General features: G+C 43.6%; 1 protein-coding gene across 4 annotated transcripts in view; it reads right to left on the bottom strand.

The window, feature by feature from the left end:
• lrp1aa (low density lipoprotein receptor-related protein 1Aa) overlaps positions 1-23,710 on the bottom strand; it is a 187,818-nt gene that overhangs the window by 1,582 nt on the left and 162,526 nt on the right. For all 4 annotated transcript variants that reach the window (XM_079597544.1, XM_079597546.1, XM_079597545.1 and 1 more), the window contains exons 80-88: positions 21,022-21,198; positions 20,287-20,427; positions 17,225-17,395; positions 14,857-15,018; positions 13,000-13,183; positions 11,493-11,591; positions 11,342-11,412; positions 11,114-11,207; positions 7,717-7,861 (exon numbers count right to left, since the gene is read on the bottom strand). In XM_079597544.1, the coding sequence (XP_079453670.1) occupies positions 7,717-7,861; positions 11,114-11,207; positions 11,342-11,412; positions 11,493-11,591; positions 13,000-13,183; positions 14,857-15,018; positions 17,225-17,395; positions 20,287-20,427; positions 21,022-21,198 (1,244 nt within the window). The remainder of the gene's footprint in view (positions 1-7,716; positions 7,862-11,113; positions 11,208-11,341; positions 11,413-11,492; positions 11,592-12,999; positions 13,184-14,856; positions 15,019-17,224; positions 17,396-20,286; positions 20,428-21,021; positions 21,199-23,710) is intronic.

Below are 23,710 nucleotides of genomic sequence, written 5' to 3'. Positions count from 1 at the left end.
GTCTGGGTTGGTGTTCGCTGTAGGCCAGTCCTCTGAACCCCTCCACCTCCCCAGCTCCACCTGCCTACATCTAATACAGGACTTATGTAAGTCTAATCACACCGTACACACACTCCTGACACAAAGATTGTTCCAAATCATAGTTATGCCCTCTTTGTAATACTGTAAAAAAAATATTACAACTGTTTTCTATGTGAATATATAGTAAAGTGTAATTTATTCCTGTGATCAAAGCTGAATTTTCAGCATCATTACTCCAGTCTTCAGTGTCACATGATCCTTCAGATATAATTTTAAATTGATGATTTGCTGCTCAAGAAACATTTCTGATTATTATCAATGTTGAAAACAGTTGTGCTGCTTCATAATTTTGTGGAAACCGTGATACATTTTATTTTTCTGGATTCTTTGATGAATTGGAAGTTCAAAAGAACAGCATTTATTTAAAATAGGATCTTATGTGAAACTATTAATGTCTTTATTGTGACTTTAAATACATTTTATGCATCCTTAAATTGATGGGGGGGAGGGGGGGGTGATTATGATTTCACTTTTCTAACTTTAGTTGGTGTGTAATGTTGCTGTTTGAGAATAAACAACATCTGCAAAGTTACAACGCTCAAAGTTCAAAGCAAAGGGAGATATTTGCTTTTAAAGAAATTCCTTTTTAAGGACTACAACAAACGGCTGGTAGGAACTACACGACATAAACCCCGCCCCCGGAACACGATTTATAGATTATCAAGACAGAATATGCTAATCAATGACTAGAAGATAAAAGACATCAGCTACATAAATTCATCAACTAACCATTCAGAAATGTCCTGTTCCCTTTCGTAGTCACTTCGAGTTACGTCGAAATGACGACGAATGGGGTTCGCTTAGAAGCCTATCCTCTTCGAATATTAATAAAACGAGCCAATGGCAAGCAAATGCCATGGGTCTGCTGAATTTGCATAGCGTAACTCCGCCCCACAGTGTGGGTATATAAGGAAGTGAGCCGGCAACATGCAGATATGTTTTCGCTTTCGGAGCCAAGTTTATCCTTCACTCCACAAGCCATCCTGAGTATCATCTCTATTCCTCTTCGAGACGAGCTTCCCTCCAGGTGTTGGTGTGACAGCGAGTTCCAGCGAGTGCACATTCCCTGCGATCTGAGCAGTGATCTGCCAGTGTGTGTGTGTTCTCTCCCTGGTCGCTTCAGCATCTGCGGGGATTTCTCCTTCTCTCTAAAAGAGCAAAGCGCGTGGCACGTCTTTTTAAAGATGCATCGCCCGTGCCCTTCTGGTTGTGGTCACTGGCTGTCTGATTTAGATGGGCACAATCGCTGTTTTGCGTGTTTGGGCTTAGAGCACGCCAAAGCAGCGCTTGTGGATGACTCATGTTTTCATTGCGGAAACATGACCATCGCGACACTACGGTCGAGACTCAGTGATCTCGAAAGAGTGAGAGTCCCCTCATCCACACCCCGATCTACCCCCTCTAGTAATAGAGCTGGTACTTCGGCTGGTGGCCAGGGTGACCTGAGGGTGACGGTGTGGCAACAACAACCGACGATTCGTCCTCGGGCCACATCCCCCTCTCAAGTGCCGCAACCCGCGAGCCGACCAGATGATGCGCTCGATCAGTCCCGGCCAACGGTCGGCGGCGGACCGAGTGCGCCGTCTGGCGCTCCTAATGACGATGCTATGTCGATCACAGCATCACAAGGTGGGCAGGAGTCCTCGGGAGATGAGGGGTCGGCTGTGCTGCCGCCTCCGGGCGCGTCAGCATTGCCCGATCCTGATCCCGAGCTGACGGCCATGCTTTCCCGGGCAGCCGCGAGCATCGGGTTAGAGTGCAATCCGCCACCCTGCCCCGAGCGCTCGCGTCTGGACGATTGGTTTTTGGGCGCGGCCGCCGATTCACGTCGGCGTCCAACCCCAATGCCTTTCTTCCCGGATGTGCATGAGGAGGTCTCGAGGTCCTGGAAGACACCCTTGTCTTCCCGTGATCGCTCGGCGACCTCCTCCGCCTTTCCTCCTCTCGATCAGGCGGCTGTTTACGGGTACACTGGGGTGCCTATGGTTGAACGCTCTGTTGCGATGCAACTGTGTCCACAGAGTGCTTCTTCCCGTGGTGATCCTAAGCACCCCTCCAAGGCCTGTAGGTTTTCGTCGACCCTGGTGGCGAAGACCTATAGAGCTGCGGGGCAGGCAGCCGCCTCATTGCATGCCATGGCCACTCTGCAGGTCTACCAGGCCCAGATGCTCAGGGACATGCACGAGGGGAGGACTGACCCAGGGCTCTTCAATGAGCTGCGTGCCGCCACTGACCTCGCTCTCCGGGCGACGAAAGTGACCGCACGCTCCCTGGGCCAGGTGATGTCCACTAGTGTGGTCCAGGAGAGACACCTCTGGCTCAACCTGGCCGATATGAGGGACGCTGAGCGGACTCGTCTGCTTGACGCCCCCATATCCCAGGCTGGCCTCTTCGGCGGAGCGGTTGAAGATTTTGCCCAACAGTTTTCAACCGCCCAGAAGCAGACTGAGGCTATTCGTCATATTCTGCCCCGACGGCCCGCTGCTGCCTCCACCCAGCCGTCGGTTCAGACGCCTCAGCCTGCTCGCCGCCGAGGGCGCCCTCCCGCGGCTCCCGCCCCTCCCGCACGGCCCCAGCAGCAGCCTTCACCCGGGCCGCGTCGTGGAGGACGCCGCAGGCAGGCGCCCCAGCCCTCTCCAGCCCCGCGCCCCGCTAAACGCCAGGCCAAGCGGCGCTCCTGAGACGGGCTGCTCAGAGATGGCCATCAGTTCTTCTCAGGAGTTGGTAGCAGGACCACTCCTTCCCCCGGTGGAGGGCCGGGGGAGAATCCTTTGTTCTCCACTCCCCGCTGCTCACCCACGGGTGGGCAGCACCCTAATGTGGTTAAAGAAAGAACTGATATCCCCATCTCTGAGCCCCCAGAAGGGAATGACAGTGCGCGCCGCCCACGGGCCCCGCCGCTCTCATCCCCTTCTGTCGCCAGACCCCTGCCAGAGCACGCCCCCGTGGAACGCTGGTCCTTCCCTGGCTCCCTCTGGCAGGACGCGGCTAATGACCGTGCCCCCACACCGGGCCGCTATGCCACCCACGTCCGGGCCGGTCATTCCGCTTCGCTGCACCCCCGCGGGGACGTCTGTCGTCCGCATGACCCCGCTGGCACAGTCCTTGGGAGCCTGGTTAGAGCTTCCCAACCTGTCCCGCTGGCTCGCGCGGACCATCAGGCTCGGCTATGCGATTCAGTTCGCGCGGTCTCCTCCCCGCTTCAGGGGAGTCCGCTTCACTATGGTCGGTGGCAATGCCCCTGTCATGAGAGCGGAGGTCGCCACCCTGCTGGCGAAGGGTGCGATCGAGACTGTCCCTCCAGCCGCAATGAGGTCCGGCTTCTACAGCCCCTACTTCATTGTCCCCAAGAAAACCGGTGGGTTACGACCAATCCTGGATCTGCGCGTCTTGAACCGTTCCCTTCACAGGCTTCCGTTCAAGATGCTCACGGCCAAGCGCATTTTCGAATGTGTGCAGCCACAGGATTGGTTTGCAGCGATCGACCTGAAGGACGCCTACTTTCATGTCTCCATTCTTCCTCGACACAGGCCGTTTCTACGGTTTGCTTTCGAGGGGCAGGCATACCAGTACGCGGTCCTCCCATTCGGGCTGGCCCTGTCTCCTCGCGTCTTCACGAAGGTCGTCGAGGCAGCCCTTGTGCCGCTACGGCAACACGGGGTTCGCATCCTGAATTATCTCGACGACTGGCTAATCCTAGCTCACTCTCGGGACCAGGTTTGCGAACACAGGGACCTAGTGCTCCGGCACCTAGTCCGTCTGGGCCTTCGGGTCAACTGGGAGAAGAGCAAACTTTGCCCCGTGCAGAGGATCTCTTTTCTCGGTATGGAAATCGACTCGGTCGCCATGTGCGCGCAGCTTACGAGCGAGCGCGCGCAGTCACTGCTGACTTGCCTGAGACAAATCCAGAGCAAGAGTGCGGTTCCACTGAAACTTTTTCAGAGGCTCCTGGGGCATATGGCATCTGCAGCCGCGGTAACGCCGCTCGGATTGCTTCATATGAGACCGCTTCAGCACTGGCTTCACGATCGAGTCCCGAGGTGGGCATGGCACCAGGGCAAGCTCCGAGTACCAGTTACTCCGACCTGCCGTCAGACCTTCTCCCCGTGGACGAACCTCAGCTTTCTACGGGCCGGAGTGCCCTTAGAACGAGTTTCCAGGCATGTTGTTGTGTCAACGGATGCCTCCTCCACGGGCTGGGGTGCCATGTGCAATGGACATGCTGCCGCGGGCTCCTGGACAGGACCCCACCGCCTATGGCATGTCAATTGCCTCGAGTTGCTGGCAGTACGTCTCGCTCTGCACCGCTTCCGGGCGCTGCTCAAGAACCAGCACGTACTAGTCCGATCAGACAATACCGCGACAGTAGCGTACATCAACCGACAAGGTGGTCTACGCTCCCGCCGTATGTCGCAACTCGCCCGCCACCTCCTCTTATGGAGTCAGAAGCATCTGAGGTCGCTTCGAGCCATTTATATTCCGGGAGACCTGAACTGTGCAGCCGACGAGCTCTCACGGCTTCAGCCTCTTCCTGGAGAATGGAGACTCCATCCCCAGGCGGTCCAGCTGATTTGGGATCAGTTCGGGGACGCACAGGTAGACCTGTTTGCCTCCCACGACTCGTCCCACTGCGCCCAGTTTTACTCCCTGACCGAGGGCACGCTCGGCACGGACGCTCTGGCGCACAGCTGGCCCCGGGGCCTCCGCAAATATGCGTTTCCCCCAGTGAGCCTTCTTGCACAGACCCTGTGCAAGATCAGGGAGGACGAGGAGCAGGTCATATTGGTTGCGCCGCACTGGCCCACCCGAACCTGGTTCTCCGAACTTGTACTCCTCGCGACAGCACCTCCCTGGCCAATTCCTCTGAGGAAGGACCTCCTTTCTCAGGGACGGGGCACCCTTTGGCACCCTCGTCCCGATCTCTGGAACCTCCACGTGTGGCTCCTGGACGGGACGAGGCAGGTTTGAGTACCCTACCACCAGCGGTGGTGGCTACCATCACTTCCGCTAGAGCGTCGTCCACTAGACATGCCTACGCGTTGAAGTGGAACCTCTTCGTCTCTTGGTGCTCTTCTCACTCAGAAGACCCCAGATCATGCCCGATCAGTGTCGTGCTTTCCTTCCTGCAGGATGGGTTGGAGCGAAGGCTGTCTCCCTCCACCCTGAAAGTATATGTTGCCGCTATCGCCGCACATCACGACGCAGTTGATGGTAAGTCCGTGGGAAAGCACGACCTGGTCATCAGGTTCCTGAGAGGAGCGAGGAGACTACAGCCTCCTCGCCCTCCTCTCGTTCCCTCTTGGGACCTCTCAGTGGTACTAACTGCCCTGCAGAGTGCTCCCTTTGAGCCTCTGCAATCAGTGGAGCTTAAGTTCCTGTCAATTAAGACAGCGCTCCTGGTTGCTCTGGCCTCCATCAAGAGGGTAGGGGACCTGCACGCATTTTCTGTAGACGAAGCGTGCCTGGAATTCGGGCCGGCCTTTTCTCACGTGATCCTGAGACCCCGGCCTGGATATGTGCCCAAGGTTCCCACCACTCCCTTCCGGGACCAGGTGGTGAACCTGCAAGCGCTGCCCCTGGAGGAGGCAGACCCAGCCTTGGCATTGCTCTGTCCAGTACGCGCCCTCCGTGCTTACGTAGACAGAACGCAATGTTTCAGGACCTCAGACCAGCTCTTTGTCTGTTATGGTGGGAAGCTGAAGGGAAGGGCTCTCTCCAAGCAAAGGTTGTCTCACTGGATAGTGGACGCCATTGCTTTGGCTTACCAGCAGCAAGGTCGACCGTGCCCCCTTGGTGTGACGGCCCACTCCACCCGGAGTGTGGCCTCCTCTTGGGCTCTAGCGCATGGCGCCTCGCTAACAGACATCTGCAGAGCTGCAGGCTGGGCGACACCCAACACATTCGCCAGATTCTACAATCTCCGAGTGGAGCCAGTGTCCTCCCGAGTACTCGCTTCAACCAGCCGGTGCTAGGACCCGCTCAGGTGTCTTCGCTTGCTCGCCATTCCACTCCACGGACTGGATACGTGCGATATTCTCCTCAGGTGAGCCTGATAAGCCCTGAGTTCCTCCAGCGCTGTTGACGTCAACGCCAGAGTTATGCCTCCGGCAGCTTTCGCGTTGGCTAGGTGCCACCATGTGCATGGTTCCCCCGCTGGGCGACCCCCACGTGTGTATTTCCACTGTAAGCCTCCTTCGAGCATGTGTCTTTCCCTTGGCAAGCCAGTCTGCCACCCCTGGGGTTGAAATACTCCACCCTACGGGCTGGACACCCCAGTGTTATCCGTATGCACCCCCCTCCGGGTCATATGTGTTTTCTTAAGTCCCCCCCCTTCGGGCGGGCACTGATTGCATATTTCCACTGTGATATGCTTCCCAGTGTACCTTGGTATTCCTGTGTTAAGTAGGAGTCCTTCGTCCGTGCTAGTCTCACGACAGGGAGCTCAGACTTACGCAGGGCACTGGAAGACAGCCGAGGTGGCGTGATTGGACTGGGAACCCCATTCGTCGTCATTTCGACGTAACTCGAAGTGACTACGAAAGGGAACGTCTCGGTTACGGATGTAACCCTCGTTCCCTGAGTAGGGAACGGAGACGTTACGTCTTCCTGCCACTTCCGCTGTACCGCTGGAACAGCCTGAGTTCAGCTTGGCTCCTTCAGCGAAGAAACATATCTGCATGTTGCCGGCTCACTTCCTTATATACCCACACTGTGGGGCGGAGTTACGCTATGCAAATTCAGCAGACCCATGGCATTTGCTTGCCATTGGCTCGTTTTATTAATATTCGAAGAGGATAGGCTTCTAAGCGAACCCCATTCGTCGTCATTTCGACGTAACGTCTCCGTTCCCTACTCAGGGAACGAGGGTTACATCCGTAACCGAGACGTTCTTCTACATGTTGTCACTTCTTCTTGAGTCTCTCCATCATTGTCTGACTCCGGTTTGAACATAAAAGGCTAAAAGTTTTTGAAATGGTCAGTGCATGTGTGTGTGTGTGTGTGAGGTAAAAGGACACAAGCTGTTGAAGCTCCGCCCCCTGTGCCGGGAGCAGCAGCTCATTTGCATTTAAAGGGACAGACACAAAACTTCACACACACACTCTGGGGACATCAGAGACTTATTTTACATCTTGTGAAAATGGCATTATACCCCCCCTTTAAATATAATTCTGTCATGATGACAAATCTCGGAGTGTTTGTCATGGTAATGGATATGACAATGTTGATATGTTTGGTCTTAGATCTGCTGCGCTGCTGTTATTGCTTCTTCAGAGCAGGTTCAGGATTTGCTACTGCTAATACACACACGACACACTGCTGTGAGCGAGTAAGACATGCTGATGCTGTACAATATAGAGTATGAATGACCCGTAGCAGATCTACAGGTGGAGCTGGGGAAGGTGGAGGGTTTCTGAAAGCGCACTGTAAACTGCTATACTGGACAGTATCTGAGGGTTGAGCAGCGAGCTCATTGGCTGCTGATACAGCAGGAACCAATCAGCTGTCAACTTTGCTTCTCAAGTACATGTACCTTGATTTAATAATGTTTTGATATTTGAACTGGAAAACAAGACGAAATTACTTTAACAGAGTAGTGCAATAAAGTATGAAAATCTGTAGTTTGCTCTATCTTACTTTGTCCGGATCCAGTGTGAAGTCGGCGTCCAGCAGTTCTCCAACATCGTCATCTTGCTCTCCTTCATATATTTTATAAGCTGGGTTTCCAATCTCAACATTCATAGCGCCATTTGTCATTCTCTGATGTTGAAAGCCTTTGGCTCTGCAGATACACAATATACAGCTTAAGTCACAGAAGTAAGTCTGTGAGGTCATTGTTACACTGTACAGAGCAACACAAGGAGAAACACAACCACAACACAGAGGGACGCCACTAACAGTCACTGGAACAACCTACAACACCGTCAGAAACCCAGCGCTTACCAACATCAACTGTTTATCGCTACAATTTTAAGTCATAGTGAAAAATCATAGTGAATTATTGATATTATTTATTAAAGTTCAAGTATAATGTATCAATAAAGAAGGGTTGGGCTGTATGACGGTTTATAACATGCAATGGAGTGTCAGCCCGAGAGATTTTGCTCTATACCTTTTATACAGCAGTACATCAATTTGCAGTTGTTTATGTTTCATACAGTACAAAGCGGGTTAACTACAGTATATACACTTGCTGCGTTGATATCGCTCAGTGAAATTCAACAGATGTGCGTTTATCGATATATATCTAATTTGCAACCACTTTGAATAAGTCTCTTTCAATAAGAATTTAGTCAAATACTGTTTTTTTGTTATACAATGTCAAGCCAAGTGTATTTAGATAATGCTTTACACACTACAGATGGCTTAAAAGCTGCTTTCCAGCAATAAACAGGAAAAATAGCATCAACGTCACACGATTCTTCAATTCGAAATCTCTCATTTCAGTGATAATTACAACTCCAATTTAAATTATGAAGCGACTAAAGAGGACAAAATAGTGTCTCGATTCAGTTCAATTATTCAGTGAGCTCAATTATTGGTGTCTGTCAGCTAAATCAATACAATTATTTTAAATAAAGCAAAACTATTTTGAACTGATTGCTCATTTGTTATATTTGAATATTCAGATCTATTAATTTGCATCCATCAGGTTGACAAAAAATGAGCAATTTATCAAATGCAAAGTATCTGTGTGAGTATAAAGTGTGAATAATACATTCACTACATCATACAATAAGGCATTACCACATTGTTTAATATTAATAATAATAATAACCAATGTTATGTAAATTAAAGGTAAAAAAAAAAAAAAGATTTCCCCTTGAATTTTAAAGGGGTCATGACATGGTTTTTTTTATTTTATTATTATGTTCCCTTAGGTGCAATTATAGTATTACTATAGTTTTTTTTACAAAAAACTTTTAAAATGTAGTGATTTATGACATTTTCCCACCCTGTTTCTCATCCTCTGATTCAAACAGTCTGTTTGGGGGGTGTTTCCCCTTTAAGAGTTCAGTGTTAACGCCCACTGTTATGATTGGCTAACGTCAGTGCCTATGCATCAATTATTAACGCCCCCAGCCAGAACATGTGCGGATTCGGCGCAACTGTTTAATAGCGGGTGATTCACGCGAAGCGATGGCTCTTGCAATGATAAAACCTTATTATGTTTGAGCCGGAATCAGAGGAAAATGAACGATCACCACAACAACGAAGACTGGATCAGCTCGTGTCCACATGGAAAGTGAAACTATTTTGAATTAATAAAGAAAAATTAACCCGAGACACTTGAAAACGGATTATTGTTGCATATCCTATAGCTTAATTTGCTAACAGTTTAACATTGTTTAACTAATCACATGTAGGCCTACTAGAAAGGCGACATATTTTCAAGATTCTCTTATACAAATGTGTTTATATTAGCCATGGTAAAAAGTAAGTTTGCGTCGTCGTTGTTGAGCCCAGAATATTCGGCACGGACTTATCTTTGAGCAACAGTTTTCTGGCAAAGACAGCATCATTTTGGGATTTTTTCCTCAAAACAGTCATCCTTAAATGTATAGAACAAACGCTTAAACTAACACTGCCGTGACTGGGATGTCCGCAAAAAAATAAAGTGCATCCATTTTTCCCTGACGACTGGATCTTTCAGCGTATTTAAAAAGTAGTTTAAAGTTTTAAATACATTACTTACAGTTTGCGTCGTCAATGTTGAGCCCAGAATAGTCAGCACGGACTTATCTTTGAGCAACAGTTTTCTGGCAAAGACAAGCATCATATTGGGATTTTTTCCTCAAAACAGTCATCCTTCAAATGTACAGAACAAACGCTTAAACTAACACTGGCGTGACTGAGACTTCCGCAAAAAATAAAGTGCATCCATTTTTCCCTGACGACTGGATCCTTCGCAGCGTATTCAAAGATGTTGTTTGTCCACAGCCAGGAACAGCACATCTGCGGCATCGTAATTTCCCTGTACACAGACTCACTCGCTGTCCGTCGACTGAACACTTGTGAGGCGCGCAGCGCGCGGGCGCGACAATGATACGAAATGAGCGTAGTTGTCTTGCGCTTAATGCGTAACTGTCTTCTGCTGGAGGCGGTCATTATGCAAACGCTGGTACGTCACTTCGTACCGTGACGTCACTTCTTACCATAGATCCAGAACGAGCTGTATTTCGAGCTTGATTAAATAAATGATTCGTTTATAATGGGGAGGACGTCTTAAGCTATGAAACTTGCAGGACGTTTTAATGGTACAAAGACCTCTTATATACCAAAAGATCAAGGCAAATTTGGTTTCTCATGTCATGACCCCTTTAAGCTAAATCAATCATATCATGATAAAATATTAAGGTCTTACTGCCCAGCCCTAGTAAAACAAATAAAATATGCAAATGGAAAGCTGTGATAAGACGTTTTCTTCAAGTTAAGGACATCGGATGCCCACGTTATCTTGATAAACACTGGGTTTTGAACATGTCACATGTTCAACAGATCTGTTTCGACTAATGCGGTCCTGCTGAGAACCAATCTTAGAGAAACATTCTGTACTGCATTACAGCGGGACAGTTAAGACTGTCGAACACAATACGATTGGTTCTCACAGTCTAAAACATCGGATCTATTTCTTTATTCTCGGTGACAGATTACCACCTTCTTCTCTGAACAAGGGACAAACCACATGTCAGGTAATGTTTAGTCAGGTGGTTTGACAGAGGAATGACAGAAAGAGATCGGGTGAGACCATGAAGACAACAAGAACACCACAATTCTCCAGCAAGAAAGATGGACAGAATGGCAGAGTAAAGACAAAATAAAGACATAATGGACAAAGACCGTTACCGCGGTCGTTTGGAGTGGGATTTGCCAAGCCTATGGAAAAGAGCAGATGCGGTTTACCAAGAAAGAAGGAGAGAAAAGAGGTGTTTTTGGGATGGGAAGTTTCTTATATTTCAAATTCTCAACAGTATGACACTTTAGAGAGGTGAAAATATTTTGAAAAAAGCCGTATATACTGTAATATACTCACCCTCGCATTCGTTTTCTGTACCATAACACTGCTCCTCCAATCAGCAGCACCAGCAGCATCAGTAAAAGCAGCGGAATAACTATTGAAGCCGTTCCTAAAACAATTACACAAGTATTTTTTAATTACACCACCATCAAAAATCGATATATTTGACAAAACCCTTACCAGTTTTGCCACTTATTGGCCTAAAGGGTTTCTACTAGCTGTCATATTCATAAATGGACTTACGGCCACCGGATTCAGCGTTTCCATTGGGAGCAGGATTCTCACAGCGATGACCCTCCCATTCAAGAGGACACCTACATGAGGCAGAGCAATTTAACATTTACATTTATATATATAGATATATCATATAAACAATACTAAAATACCAGCTTACTTGCACTGCGGGAGGTTTGTGGCGCCGAGAGAGCACTGGCCATTAGCACAGTATCCCTCACACGTATAACAGCTGGGCTGGATCTGGCCACTGGTACACCTACAACACACACAGGACAACACATTAGATGTCACAGTGTCTGGTTGTGTGTCCCTGGGACACCACTAGAGGTCCTCTTCCCCCACGGTGTCCTACATGTGTTAACTACATTTCCCATCATCCTGTTCTGTCACTCATTGTTTCATTGCACACAGCTGTCTCCCGTCACCTTGTTAGTGTTTGTGTATATATACCCTGTCTGTTCTAGTGTTTGTTACGGAGTCCTTGTTTTATGTCACATCACTTCTGAAGTTTGTATCTGCCCTGTTCATGTTTGTTTCGGATTGACTTACCGGATATTTGACCCTTGCCTGGACTAGTTGTGAGTACGGATTACCCAATATTGCTCTTGGACCTTACCTTTACCCGTATGTGTATCGTGACATTAGATCGCTTCACTTAAGTACTGTCATATTTACAAAAAAAACATATTTCTGGAAAAAACAAGGTAAGTTTCAGGAAAGAAAAATACGACTGCAATGCAAAAAAAAAGGTGTTATTTCTAATGACATTCACAACTCATATGTGACCCTGGACCACAAAACCAGTCTGGAGTCGCACGGGTATATCGTGGCAATAGCCAACAATACATTGTGTGGGTCAAAATTACAGATTTTTCTTTTATGCCAAAAATCACTTAAATATTAAGTAAATATATTGAAGTTATTCTGTAAATTTCCTACCGTAAATATATAAAGCATGTATTTTTGTGAGTGAATGCAGCACAATCGTGAACGTAAATGCACAACTTTAATGGCGATTTTCTCAATGTTTAAATTTTTCTGCACCCTCAGATTCCAGATATTGGCCAAATATTGTCCTATCTTAACCAACCATACATCAATGGAAAGCTTATTTATTCAGCTTTCAGATGGTGTATAAATCTCAATTTTAAAAACTGTATGACTGGTTTTGTGGTCCAGGGTCACATTTTACTAAAATAAAACTGAACATTCAAGGGAGGTTGATTTTATCCAATGGGAAATGTCTCAATATGACGGGAGGAAGGGTGTATTGTTATATATACTGTATGTAGGAAGGGAGGAGTTGAAAAATAAGAGGGTGATGTCAGTTCCAATAGTAACTTGCTTTTCTGAGCATCAAATCTAACCAATGATATCAACAATAGACAAAACTGAACAGGACAGCCTCGTTGCAGTCGGCGGGTGTGAAGAGAGATTGTGCTTGTGCTGTGTAGTATAGGGCGGTGTGATTATCTATATATCAGCCATAATCATCAAAATGATAACAAATAAAGGCTTGAAATATCTCACTTTGCATGTAATGTGTATATATTAGTTTCACCTTTAAGTTGAATTACTGAAATAAATGAACTTTTGCACCATATTCTAGTTTTTCGAGTTTCATCTGTACATGTGTACTAAAGTATGAGATTGTGTTAGTGTACCTGCATGTAACGTCTCCATGAGGATGATAGATGTTGGTGGGAATACACTTGCCATCACGGCAATAGTGACATTTGTCCACTTCACAGATGTTTCCAATGAAGCGTGGAGGGCAACGGCATTGTCTCGAGCCATCGGCGGACTGCATGCATGTCCCTCCATGATCACAGAATCCATCACACGTCCCTGGTTCGGGGTAGAGAAGAAGACCGTTTAATATCCCACTTCAACTCTATTAATGTCTTCATCATGACTTGAGGAACACTAATGCATCGATCCCACAGTGCATTCACCTGTCCATTAACCAATGCGCACTGTAAAAATAAATGCGCCACAGAATAAAACATTTCAAAAGATGATTGCGACTTTTTATCTCACAGTTGCGAGTTTACATCTCTCAATTCTGAATTTATTTATCAGAATTGTGAGATATAAAGTCCAATTCTAAGGAGAAAATACATTTTCCCTCAGAATTGCGAGTTTATATTTCAGAATATGTGTTGGCTGAAGTGCCAACTAGTCTCTCCCTATGGAGGATCCCTTTATCACTCTACAGATAAAGCATTGTGGAAAATTGGCGTATCTACCCCGTAGTGATAAAATAAAATAAAATTCTGTATCAAATTTATAGGCAGGACAAGTAGTTTGTTTAGGCTTGGTTTGTAGAGAATTACAAACATGCGCACATATATTCAAATGCACATAACTATATAATTAATTCTTGATGCGCACGTGAGCGCCATCAGCGTTTCTCACAGGTTCGCGTTTAAAGTCTGTGTAGAGAGAACGGTGTCGTCTTAGCGGCCCCTAATTTAATAACTAATTATCCTTTCGACGAAAGTGAATCAATCAAAACTAACTTTAGCTGGAAAATATATTTATTCAAGAACCGCTATAAAGCCAAAACCTTAAATTTATCTCTGTAAAGCAGCTTTGAAACAATCTACATTGTTAAAGCACTATATAAATGAAGATGACTTGACTTGACAATTCTGACTTAACACGCAATTGCAAGTTTATATCACAAAATTCTGCCTTTATAACACAGTTCAGTTGTGAATTTATATCATGCAATTATGAGATAAAAAGTTGCAATTACTTTTTTACATTTTTTATTCTGTGACGGAAACAAGCTTCCATATTAATTACACTGTAACAAGGACACCTTACAATAAAATGCACCAAAAAAGGTACTGGTAATATTCTACCAAGACATTATCCCTTGTTTACAGACATTTCCCTAAAACACTCTTAAAAATAAAGGTTTCCTAAAGGGGGTTTGCAATAGAGGAACTATTTTTAGCTCCCTAAATAACCTTTCAGTGAATGATTCTTAAAACAAAGAAAATTGTGTGAAGAACATTTAATATTTAAACATTTAATTTAATAATCTGAAGAACCTTTTTTCACTATAAAGAACCTTTTGTGGAACGGAAAGTTTCCATAGATGTTAAAGGTTCTTCACGAAACCATCAATGCCAATAAAGAACCTTTAGTTTCAAGAGTGTACAGAAAATTCCTTCATATTAACACACATTATTACATTTGGCCCATTTGTACAGACTTTTTTAAAGAGTGTGTATCATCTGTCCGATGTAAATGTTTGGAGAAGCCTAAACAAAAACATCTTCAGTTTTCCGTATACAGTGACCGATTTAGATGAAAGTACCTGCTAAAGGAATCATGTCAAACATGGACGAATTGATTTAAAACGGTCACTTGACTAAAATAACTATGAACAGCCAGATGTTAAGGGCTTGATCACTTGTTTACCTGAGAAGGATGTTTATACCAGAAGTTTATTTAAGACAAAGTGTTGAACACATCTCGATTTCTTTATTTCCACATCCAGTACTCACGATATTGGCACTGGTCTCCCAGAAAGTCTGCTGCACAGCTGCAGGTGGGCTGGTTTCCGGAGTTAACTGAGCAGTTTCCTCCGTTCCTACAGTAGTTCTCACATGTGCGCTGGTTACAGTTAGGTCCTGTGAAGCCTGCCAGGCAGCGGCAAGTCGGAGCTCCTGAAACATGACAGACAAGTTACTTTTGCTATTGTAATGGATATTTTTTAGATATTACAAAGTAGTGTGAGTCACACGTTTCTATTGTTCGTATTGTGTGTGAACGGGAAAATATGCATGTTTGGGTACCTGGGGAAGTGTCACACTTTAGGAGGACAGGACCTTTGACCCTAGTATTGACTTTTGGTGTTCTTAAGTGACAACTAAGTGATAAACAGAAACTTGTATAACAATGGGTCTCTTATCTATAGAGGGCATGGCAGAAAGAAACCTGCTGGAGAAAGACCTTGAATATATTATAAAGGCTGTCCATTGCTGCCTGTCTAATGTCTCACTCACCCTGCAGCGTAACAACTGTGTGGCGACTGAACCTTCTTGCAAGAATACTTTTCTTTTTATAAATTTGACTCCGAGTGTGTCTTACGCAGTGATTATGTTTAATGAGTTTTTTTTTTTTTGCCACAACACTATAAAAACATGATATACCTTTTTATTATATATTGTGTAGTGAGCCAGCCGTGCAAGTGTTAAGGTCCATGCACACTAAAGTCATAAAGCACATTAGAGTCCGTAATTGTCATTTGCGTTTTTTCGTATTCGTGATTCGGTGGCTCTGAATTGTCAAAACACCTCAAAATGCTTGCCAAAAGATGCGAAAAACGCAGAAAATCAAACCCGATCCGATTTTTTTTTTTTTATGACGGGTGAAAGTTTCGGGGGCAGTGTGTAAACGTGATTGACACACCATGAGGTCGTATTTATTTTTTAACATGCGAAAAGGACCTTTAACATCGTCCCTTGGCCGAGATATATCCAGCTGCAGACCCGCAGCACCACCAGTTTCAGAACCCCAGCGCCAGAACCGGAAGTGAGGGGCGGAGTTATTGACAATGAGACAAGCAATACAAGTCTACAATAACTACAAATTAATTTAATATATATTCCTTCTGGAGATGCCCGAATGTTTTGTTCAAATATTTGACTTGCTGTATCCACATTATAATAGATATTGGATCTACAGATGTACACTACTCTGCATTGTGAAAAGCCAGTGTCAAGGTCCAGCACACTTCTGAATGATTGGTGCCAGTTTTCAGAATTAATTTAACAATGGTATGTGTCACTTTACAATAGTTTGTGGCATTTTCTCTAATGCTAGTTTACAATTATTTGAAATACCTGATTGGTAAGTGTCAATTTGTGGTGCACAAACAACATACTCCTGCTTGTAAGTAGTACCACTTTAATAAAAACATTTTACCAAAATAGCTAAATAGTTTCTATATTCTTGTATAGTTACAAATGACAGCTTAACTGTCCTATATACAAATAGAAATAAATGTGTTATCATAACAACTGTATTTACAATATGTAGGTAAATACATTGTCAAAATTATTATAAAAAAAGAACCATAGTAAATATAAATGCATACAACGGACCACGATATTAAAAATATGGTGAAGCCCAATGTTTCTGTACCTTAATGTATCAATATAACATACGTAGGCTATAAAGTATGACGTTTCGTGTGTAATAAAAGCATACCGTTTCGTGTCTAAGCAAATTATGCTCCAAAACGTTAGGTTTCGAACGTAAGCTCCGCCCCTCACTTCCGGTTCTGGCGCTGGCGTTCTGAAACTGGTGGTGCTGCGGGTCTGCAGCTGGATACTATAGCCTTGGCCTGCTCTGATTGGTCGATCGTGTCAGAAACCAAACGCTCATTATCATATTTGAATCTCAGCTCCGGATCTTCCTCAGCTCTTGATACTCAGTGATACGAACAGTGACGATGGCGTCGGTTTTACCGTATCAATCTCATCAAAGTGGATTTGCTTTGTCAGCAGAAAACAGCGTCTTCTCCACATGAACAACACGAACCAAACTCTTCCAGTCTCAGATACACTACAGTGTTTGAGGGTCAAAGTAGACGTTGTTCACGGCAGCCAATGAAGAACATAGACTGGCATTATGCAAATCTGTTACAAACTTATGCAGATTCAGCAGGAAGTGAGACTGGAGTTACTGACGACTCGATTCAGTTCAGAATCACTTCTGTCTTTCAGGAGACAACAACTCTGTGAAACTTTGCAGATCTTTTACATTCACACACATCTCTATTACACACCACATGAAAAGGGAATATCCCAAAAAGTATAACCAGGGCGCTTTAAAGCCCATATAATGTGTGTGTTCGTGTTCTTGTACCTGTGGGAGATGCGGTGCAGGTTCCTCCGTTCTTGCAGTATTCTCTGCACTGGTTTAGCTCACATCTCTCTCCTCCATAGTTGGGCTGACAGCGGCACTTGGGCTGTTTTCTGGCATTCAGGACACAAGTACCACCGTTGAGACACAGCAGACTGCAGGAGCCACTCGGAGCTGAGGGACGAGGAGCAAACAGATGCAGAGTATTAACTCTTATCTTCAAGTCAATAACCCATTTTATTTCCACACACATTTTTAAGTAAAACTGGAATGAAATAAGACCAGAATAAAATGTACAATGGGACTACATTTTAATAAATAAAAATTATGTTTGACATTACATACCAGAATTAAGCCAGGCCGAATTTTAGTTTGCTAAAACAATGCCTTAAAGCTATAACACGCTTGCTTAACATGATCCAATAACCCATGTGGCCTAAGTTGTTTCAGAAGAAGAGTTACAAATGATTAGATGTTGATGAAAGATTACAAAACATTTCAACCCAAACATCTTCTTTCTTTGGAATAACATGCAACAATAAATCATTAACAAAATTACAATAAATCTGGATAATTTTGGTTAAATGTTGACATTCTTCAGTATTAGCCTGCAGTATAGTACAGGGAGGCAGTTTTGCACCCTCTGTATTTTAAATAGTGGATTTGTCATTGACAGACCTAGGATCCTATTTTAAGGATCTAAGCTCATGGTCTAAAGCGCACGAGCACTCAGTGCATGTCCGAATCTACTTTTGCTAGTTTAACGATGGGAAAAATGGTCTAAAAGGGTTGTTCATATTCTTTTAATGAGTAATGGGTGTGTTTTGGGCGTAACGTGAAATAAACCAATCAGAGTCTCTTCTGCCGTTCCCTTTAAAAGCCAGTTGTGCTCGCGCAATGGCGGATTCACTATTTATATGACAGATTGATAGTGGAAAAACTGAACGCTTCTCTAGCGATGAAACGAATCTGCTCGTGCGCGAGGTTGAAGCAAGGTGTGTGTGATAGTGTGTGTATGAGGTTAAAGCTGTGTGTGTGTGTGTGTGTGTGTGTGTATATGAGGTCAAAGTGCAAGCATTCAATGACTAACTCGTCAAGACAATGATGGCGGTTGTAGTATTATTTAATTGTAGGACGAAGCATGAAGATTGAATGCTGTTTTTGTTTTCGGTCGTGATTGTAACAACAATAGTTATGCTAAATAGATAGAAAGTATTTATAAATAGACTATAAAGAGTGAAATATGAGATTTTGTAAATATAGCTAACAGAGATAAAGTAACTGAGGTTGCATTGCATACAATGTTTTTGTCTGTCTTCTTTTCCTCCGTCTGTTTGTTTAAAATGGGCCTGCGAATTGCAAAGGCCGTCTCTGACCGCACTTGATCAACAATGAACTGACTTGAGCTGAATAATGACATTTTTGTCTAATTTTTGATGAATTTTCAACCATTGATGCTGCTATTTTCCTGTTTAATACTGTGAAGCTGCTTTGAAACAATCTGTACTGTATAAAGCGCTATAGAAATAAAGATGACTTGACATAGAGGATCATAGCCTCACATTGACTATGCCATTAGACATGTGTCCGTTCCAGTGGCGATTTCTTTAAGACTGCAAGGGAAGCTCGGCTTCCCCTATAATGTCAACAATTAATGGTCAAATATATGTACTATTTTGTTAACATTGTATTGACTAAAAATGCTTTAGAACACGTTAATCTCGAAAGACGAGTTTGTTCAGAATCAAGAAGCTGGTCAGCTGACTCGATTTCCTTCTCATTCACTCCCGCAGCGTCACAGTGCATTTTTCTGTTGAAGCCGAGCGTCCGTTGACTTCAATGGGGCTGCTTTGAACAGTTTTGTTCAGTGCTCCGAAACTAGACGGTCATTGGATAAATGCTGCGATTATGTCCCGCCCACGGACGCTCAGCGTCTCTGGGGGGAATGGAGGAGTGGGCGGGCCCGGACTCCGGGCCTCTGCGTGGTGATTGGAGGGTCTGTCATCTCCTTTTGATTGACAGAATCTCTGTCAATAGCTGAAGCTATTCGAGCTCAGTGAAAAGTAAACTGAGAAACGCTTTTCTCACGCAGGGAAAAATCGCGAAGCAAAGAGGACACTGACACTGACAGACAACAAAGAGAAGGTTACTTTTGATAAGCAAATTCTCAGCTCTCCGATTCTGTAAATTGTATTACGAAATTCAAACAATAAATATCGCTTTAGTACTTGTAAATGTGACGTGACAGATCATCTCTCACTCTTTACAACTAACGTTAACGTTAGTAAAAAATAAACACGAATCAGCATGTTGAAAGATCCAGTACAACTTACCAAAATGTATATGCCTCATACTTAATATCGAGCAATCAGTGTTTTTCAACGCGGAAAGAGGTCAATAAAACAGCTGGAGAAAAATGTCACAGCGTTTAGGTTTAACGTACGTTACCTCAGGATCAAGAAAGCCATTTAATAACCATTGCACGTTAGTTGGCTAGAAAAATTAGCTACAGAGAGGAGTATTTTGCTAAATATGTGCACTGTATGACATATTTATATTATATTTGTATTATATTTAATTTGAGTTGTTATTTAACCTTTAATAATAATTCCAGCTGACAGGGCTCTCTGTATGTTTGCAGCATTAGATGAGATTTTTTTTCTTGAAAAAAGAAATGAATGTAAGTTAGGCTACCTAATATTTATCCAAATGAATCGATATTGAATCAAGATCCGAATCAAATCAAAAGAATCAAATTAAATTGAAATGAAACCGTGTGTCAAGCAATAATAAAATCAGTAGCCTACAGTCATTGTACCATGTAAACATTGTAACATGTTTTTACTAAACGTAATAAAATTCTGTTTAATTACCTAATGTTTTGACAATCACGATACACATATTTTGATGGAAGTTTTGGACCATTTTTATGATTTAGGCCGAAAATGAGCTTCCCCTCTTTGAAAGACCAGCAGTCGCCACTGGTCTGTTCAAAGAATACCACATGAATTTGCTGCATCCATTTCCCTTTCCCAGCGTTTTGCAAGGCTGTACTGTATACTCACAGACAGGGGCCAGTGTCGGGGTCAGCACCTCCACACAGGTGCCGTTGTCCAGGATCCTCCCGTTGGGACACGTGCAGACTGGGCCGCTCGGGCTGAGCAGACACAACCACTCACACTTCTTTCTGTCACACGGGTTGGTCACTGACATACAAAACAGCAATGTTTACATCATACGTTTATTTTGAAGGATTCAACTGACCTTAAATACATACAGTCAAACCAACATTTATTCAGACACCTTCAACATTTCTCACATTATCACAGTTTATTCTGGTAATAAAATATGAAAAGAACTGAAATCAGTGGTTTTGTCCATCCTTTGGTTAGACTGTCTCACACATGAATTATGTTGAATATCTGTCAGCTGTTAAATTAAGTGCACAATTAGATAATACCAATTCAATACCAATCACCAAGCAATGCTTCATTGTGTTCAGTCTGTGGTGTAAAAAGGTCACATTAGCAATTAAAGAAAAAACACTGAAGCAAAACATGGTCAAGTGAACGTGTCTGAATACATTTTGGTCCCGCATTTTAATAAATATTACTGGTAGTCACTGTATTGAGAAATTTTGGGTATGATATCCTATCCTCACTTATATAAATGAACTATAGTGTCCTGCAGCCACTAGTAAAAAAATATCAAACATTATATCTGGTGTGTGAATAATTTTTGGTTTGACTGTCACACAAAATAAATAACATTTGTAAGAATCAGTTGTTTGACAGACTTACTCTCCGGCTGTTTGTACGGGTGGTACAGGACCAGATCGGTCGCATGGTTCATTCCTGTGGTCAGATGCTCCACTGAACTCTTGCCAAACTTGTTGACGCGGAAGACAAAGTTGTTGTGGTAGGTCACGCCATAAATGAAATCCTCAAAGATGTCGATGCTGAAAGGGTGGTGCAAATCTGTGTGTGTGCAGAGAGAGAGAAAAAACCCTTAATGTCGTTATTTTATAGCTCACGTTTTAGAAAAGCACAACTTTAGTGATGCATTAACTTAAAAAAAGTTGCAAAAATGTACATGCATACATCAGGGTTATTAAAACTAAACTAGGGATGTCAACGATTAATCGACGATCGATTAATTGTCGATAATACATTTAATCGATACAACTTCTCGATCATGGATTAAGCAGGTTCATGCGCGTGCGCTGCACAAACGCGCAACAAAGCGAGCGTGTTTTGTTTGGGAACATTTTACACCTTCATTATGACTATAAGTTTGCGTGTTCATTCGCAGCCTTTTGTTTTGTTGTAATATTGTGTTTATTTTGTGTATGCCTATCTATATCTGATTTATCTTATATTGGATGCATTTGTAGGCTACCTTGAATGAACGCTGTAGTGCGCGTGAACAGCTTTAGCGCGCGCGGCTCAAACGGCACTGCACGACTAATACTGACTATTGGGAGGACTGTCATATTACATAACATTATAAAGAGAACAATATTGTAATAAAACATTGTGCATTATTTGAGCTTAGGTGCCGTGTCGTGTTGCTCCAGGAAGAGCGCGTGATGAGTCATTCTGAATGAATGGCACGTAACTTAGTTCAAGTTCACTTGTGCATTCACGTCATTTTGTGCAGAAATATTTTGTAATATTATGTTTATTTTGAATATATCTGATTAATCTCATATTGGATAGATTGAGTTAAATAACGCGCTAGCAAACTAAGTGCTCCAGTTTAACGGTAGCCTTCATTCAGCGCGCGCAGCTCAAACAGAAATGCACGACTAATAATAACAATGAATAATTTGGGATTACATAACATGAGAACACTATTGTAATAAATCGTTGTGAATGCATTGGGTTTAGTTGCCGCCACACATTCTGTACGCGTCTGAGGCGGCGCTGGTTACACGTTGAATTAGTAGTAGTAATTATATTTGATTATTAAATAATTAATTAAATTAAATGATCAATCACGTCGAAACATTTTACAATCCTACTAGCCCTTTATTTAGATTAAAAACCATTCTCATTCATTTGGTGAGGAACATCACGTTTTGATCAGGATTTGCCGACCCTGTCACGCTGATGGCCATCACTGCTGCAGACGCATAACAGTATTAAGGCTAACGATTAATCGATCATTAATTTAAACGACGATCGATCATGGGAATTTGTGAAAATTGACATCCCTAAACTAAACCCATAAAGAGATGTTTTCATTACTTGAAGTACAATAAACGTTTCCAGGATACAATAAATCTTTTACTATTTTCCTACTATTAAAGCTGTCGAGATGAACTAATCGTGGAAAGTGTTGATTATAGCATTACATTTAGATCTACAAATGTTGCAGTGATGAGCATGTAGCCGATGACAGACATGAATGCAGTGATCTCATCATTGCAACTCGGCTTCTGCACTCTTACGACTGCTTTTATCATAACTAAGAGTGCAAGCACTGTAAATAAGTGCAGTGTGGACAGCGTCATTGATTACGGGAGTTTGGGCGAGAGTCCAGAATAGGGTTGCACGTTTAATTGCAATTAACCTGAAATCACTCAAACCGAAAGGCTGCGATTATTTTGAATGCACAGCTCGTCCAGAACTCAGTCACTGATAAACCCGCGCTGTTTGATTGACAGCTCCAGCGATTGTAAAGGGAGCGTTCTTTGGTTGCTTTCCGTATATGATTTAATCACAATTTAAGTAACAGATTATGTTCATGCTACTAAGAGAAACAATGTGAAATTAACCGTTTAATCGTTGGCTTGATTTACTGACGCATAAACAATAATAAATGATTTTGAGACATCTGACAGTACATGAATCGCTGTATATCAGAAATCACTGATCACAGATCAGGCATTGGAATTAACATGGTTACTTGTTGTGTTGTTGTGGCATTACTGTCGGGTCCATATCTTACAGTAAAAGTCTTTTGCTTTGCACCGAAATTGCAACTGACATGCCTGACAGACCGTTATAAACATGAGCCGATATTAATATATTAATATTTCCAATATTATTTGTTACTTTATACTTTTCAGCAAAAAGACCTCAGAAACATACATTATGAAACCCTCGTACACAGTTCTCAGCATGTCAGATATTCCCGAAAGACTGTTCTCAGTTCAGTGTACTGTTGGATTAACTGGAGCGCTGAATGAGTCGGCAAAAACCGGCATCATAGGATCATAAACTCCTGGATATTGGCTCATTTCGAGATGGAGTGACTGTCAGGCACATCTGGATGGAAGTGAGTTTGATTGAGTAACTTGCAGTGATGCGCGGGTTGATCCAAAATGAGCGGGTGCCTGCGGTTACCCGCGGTTACGAGTCATCCATAAATATTTTTAATGATATTCGGGTCGCGATCGGTCGGGTCGTTTGATGCCAATTAAACCTTTGTAATTTATATAGTATTAGACACAATTTTCTATGAAATACACAGACCTACGCTTTA

This window comes from Phoxinus phoxinus, assembly GCF_949152265.1.
Source record: "Phoxinus phoxinus genome assembly, chromosome: 22".
In the NCBI taxonomy this organism is placed as follows: domain Eukaryota; kingdom Metazoa; phylum Chordata; class Actinopteri; order Cypriniformes; family Leuciscidae; genus Phoxinus; species Phoxinus phoxinus.
The sequence above is the reverse complement of the archived record's forward strand: the minus strand, read 5'-3'. Positions and strand labels throughout refer to the sequence as shown.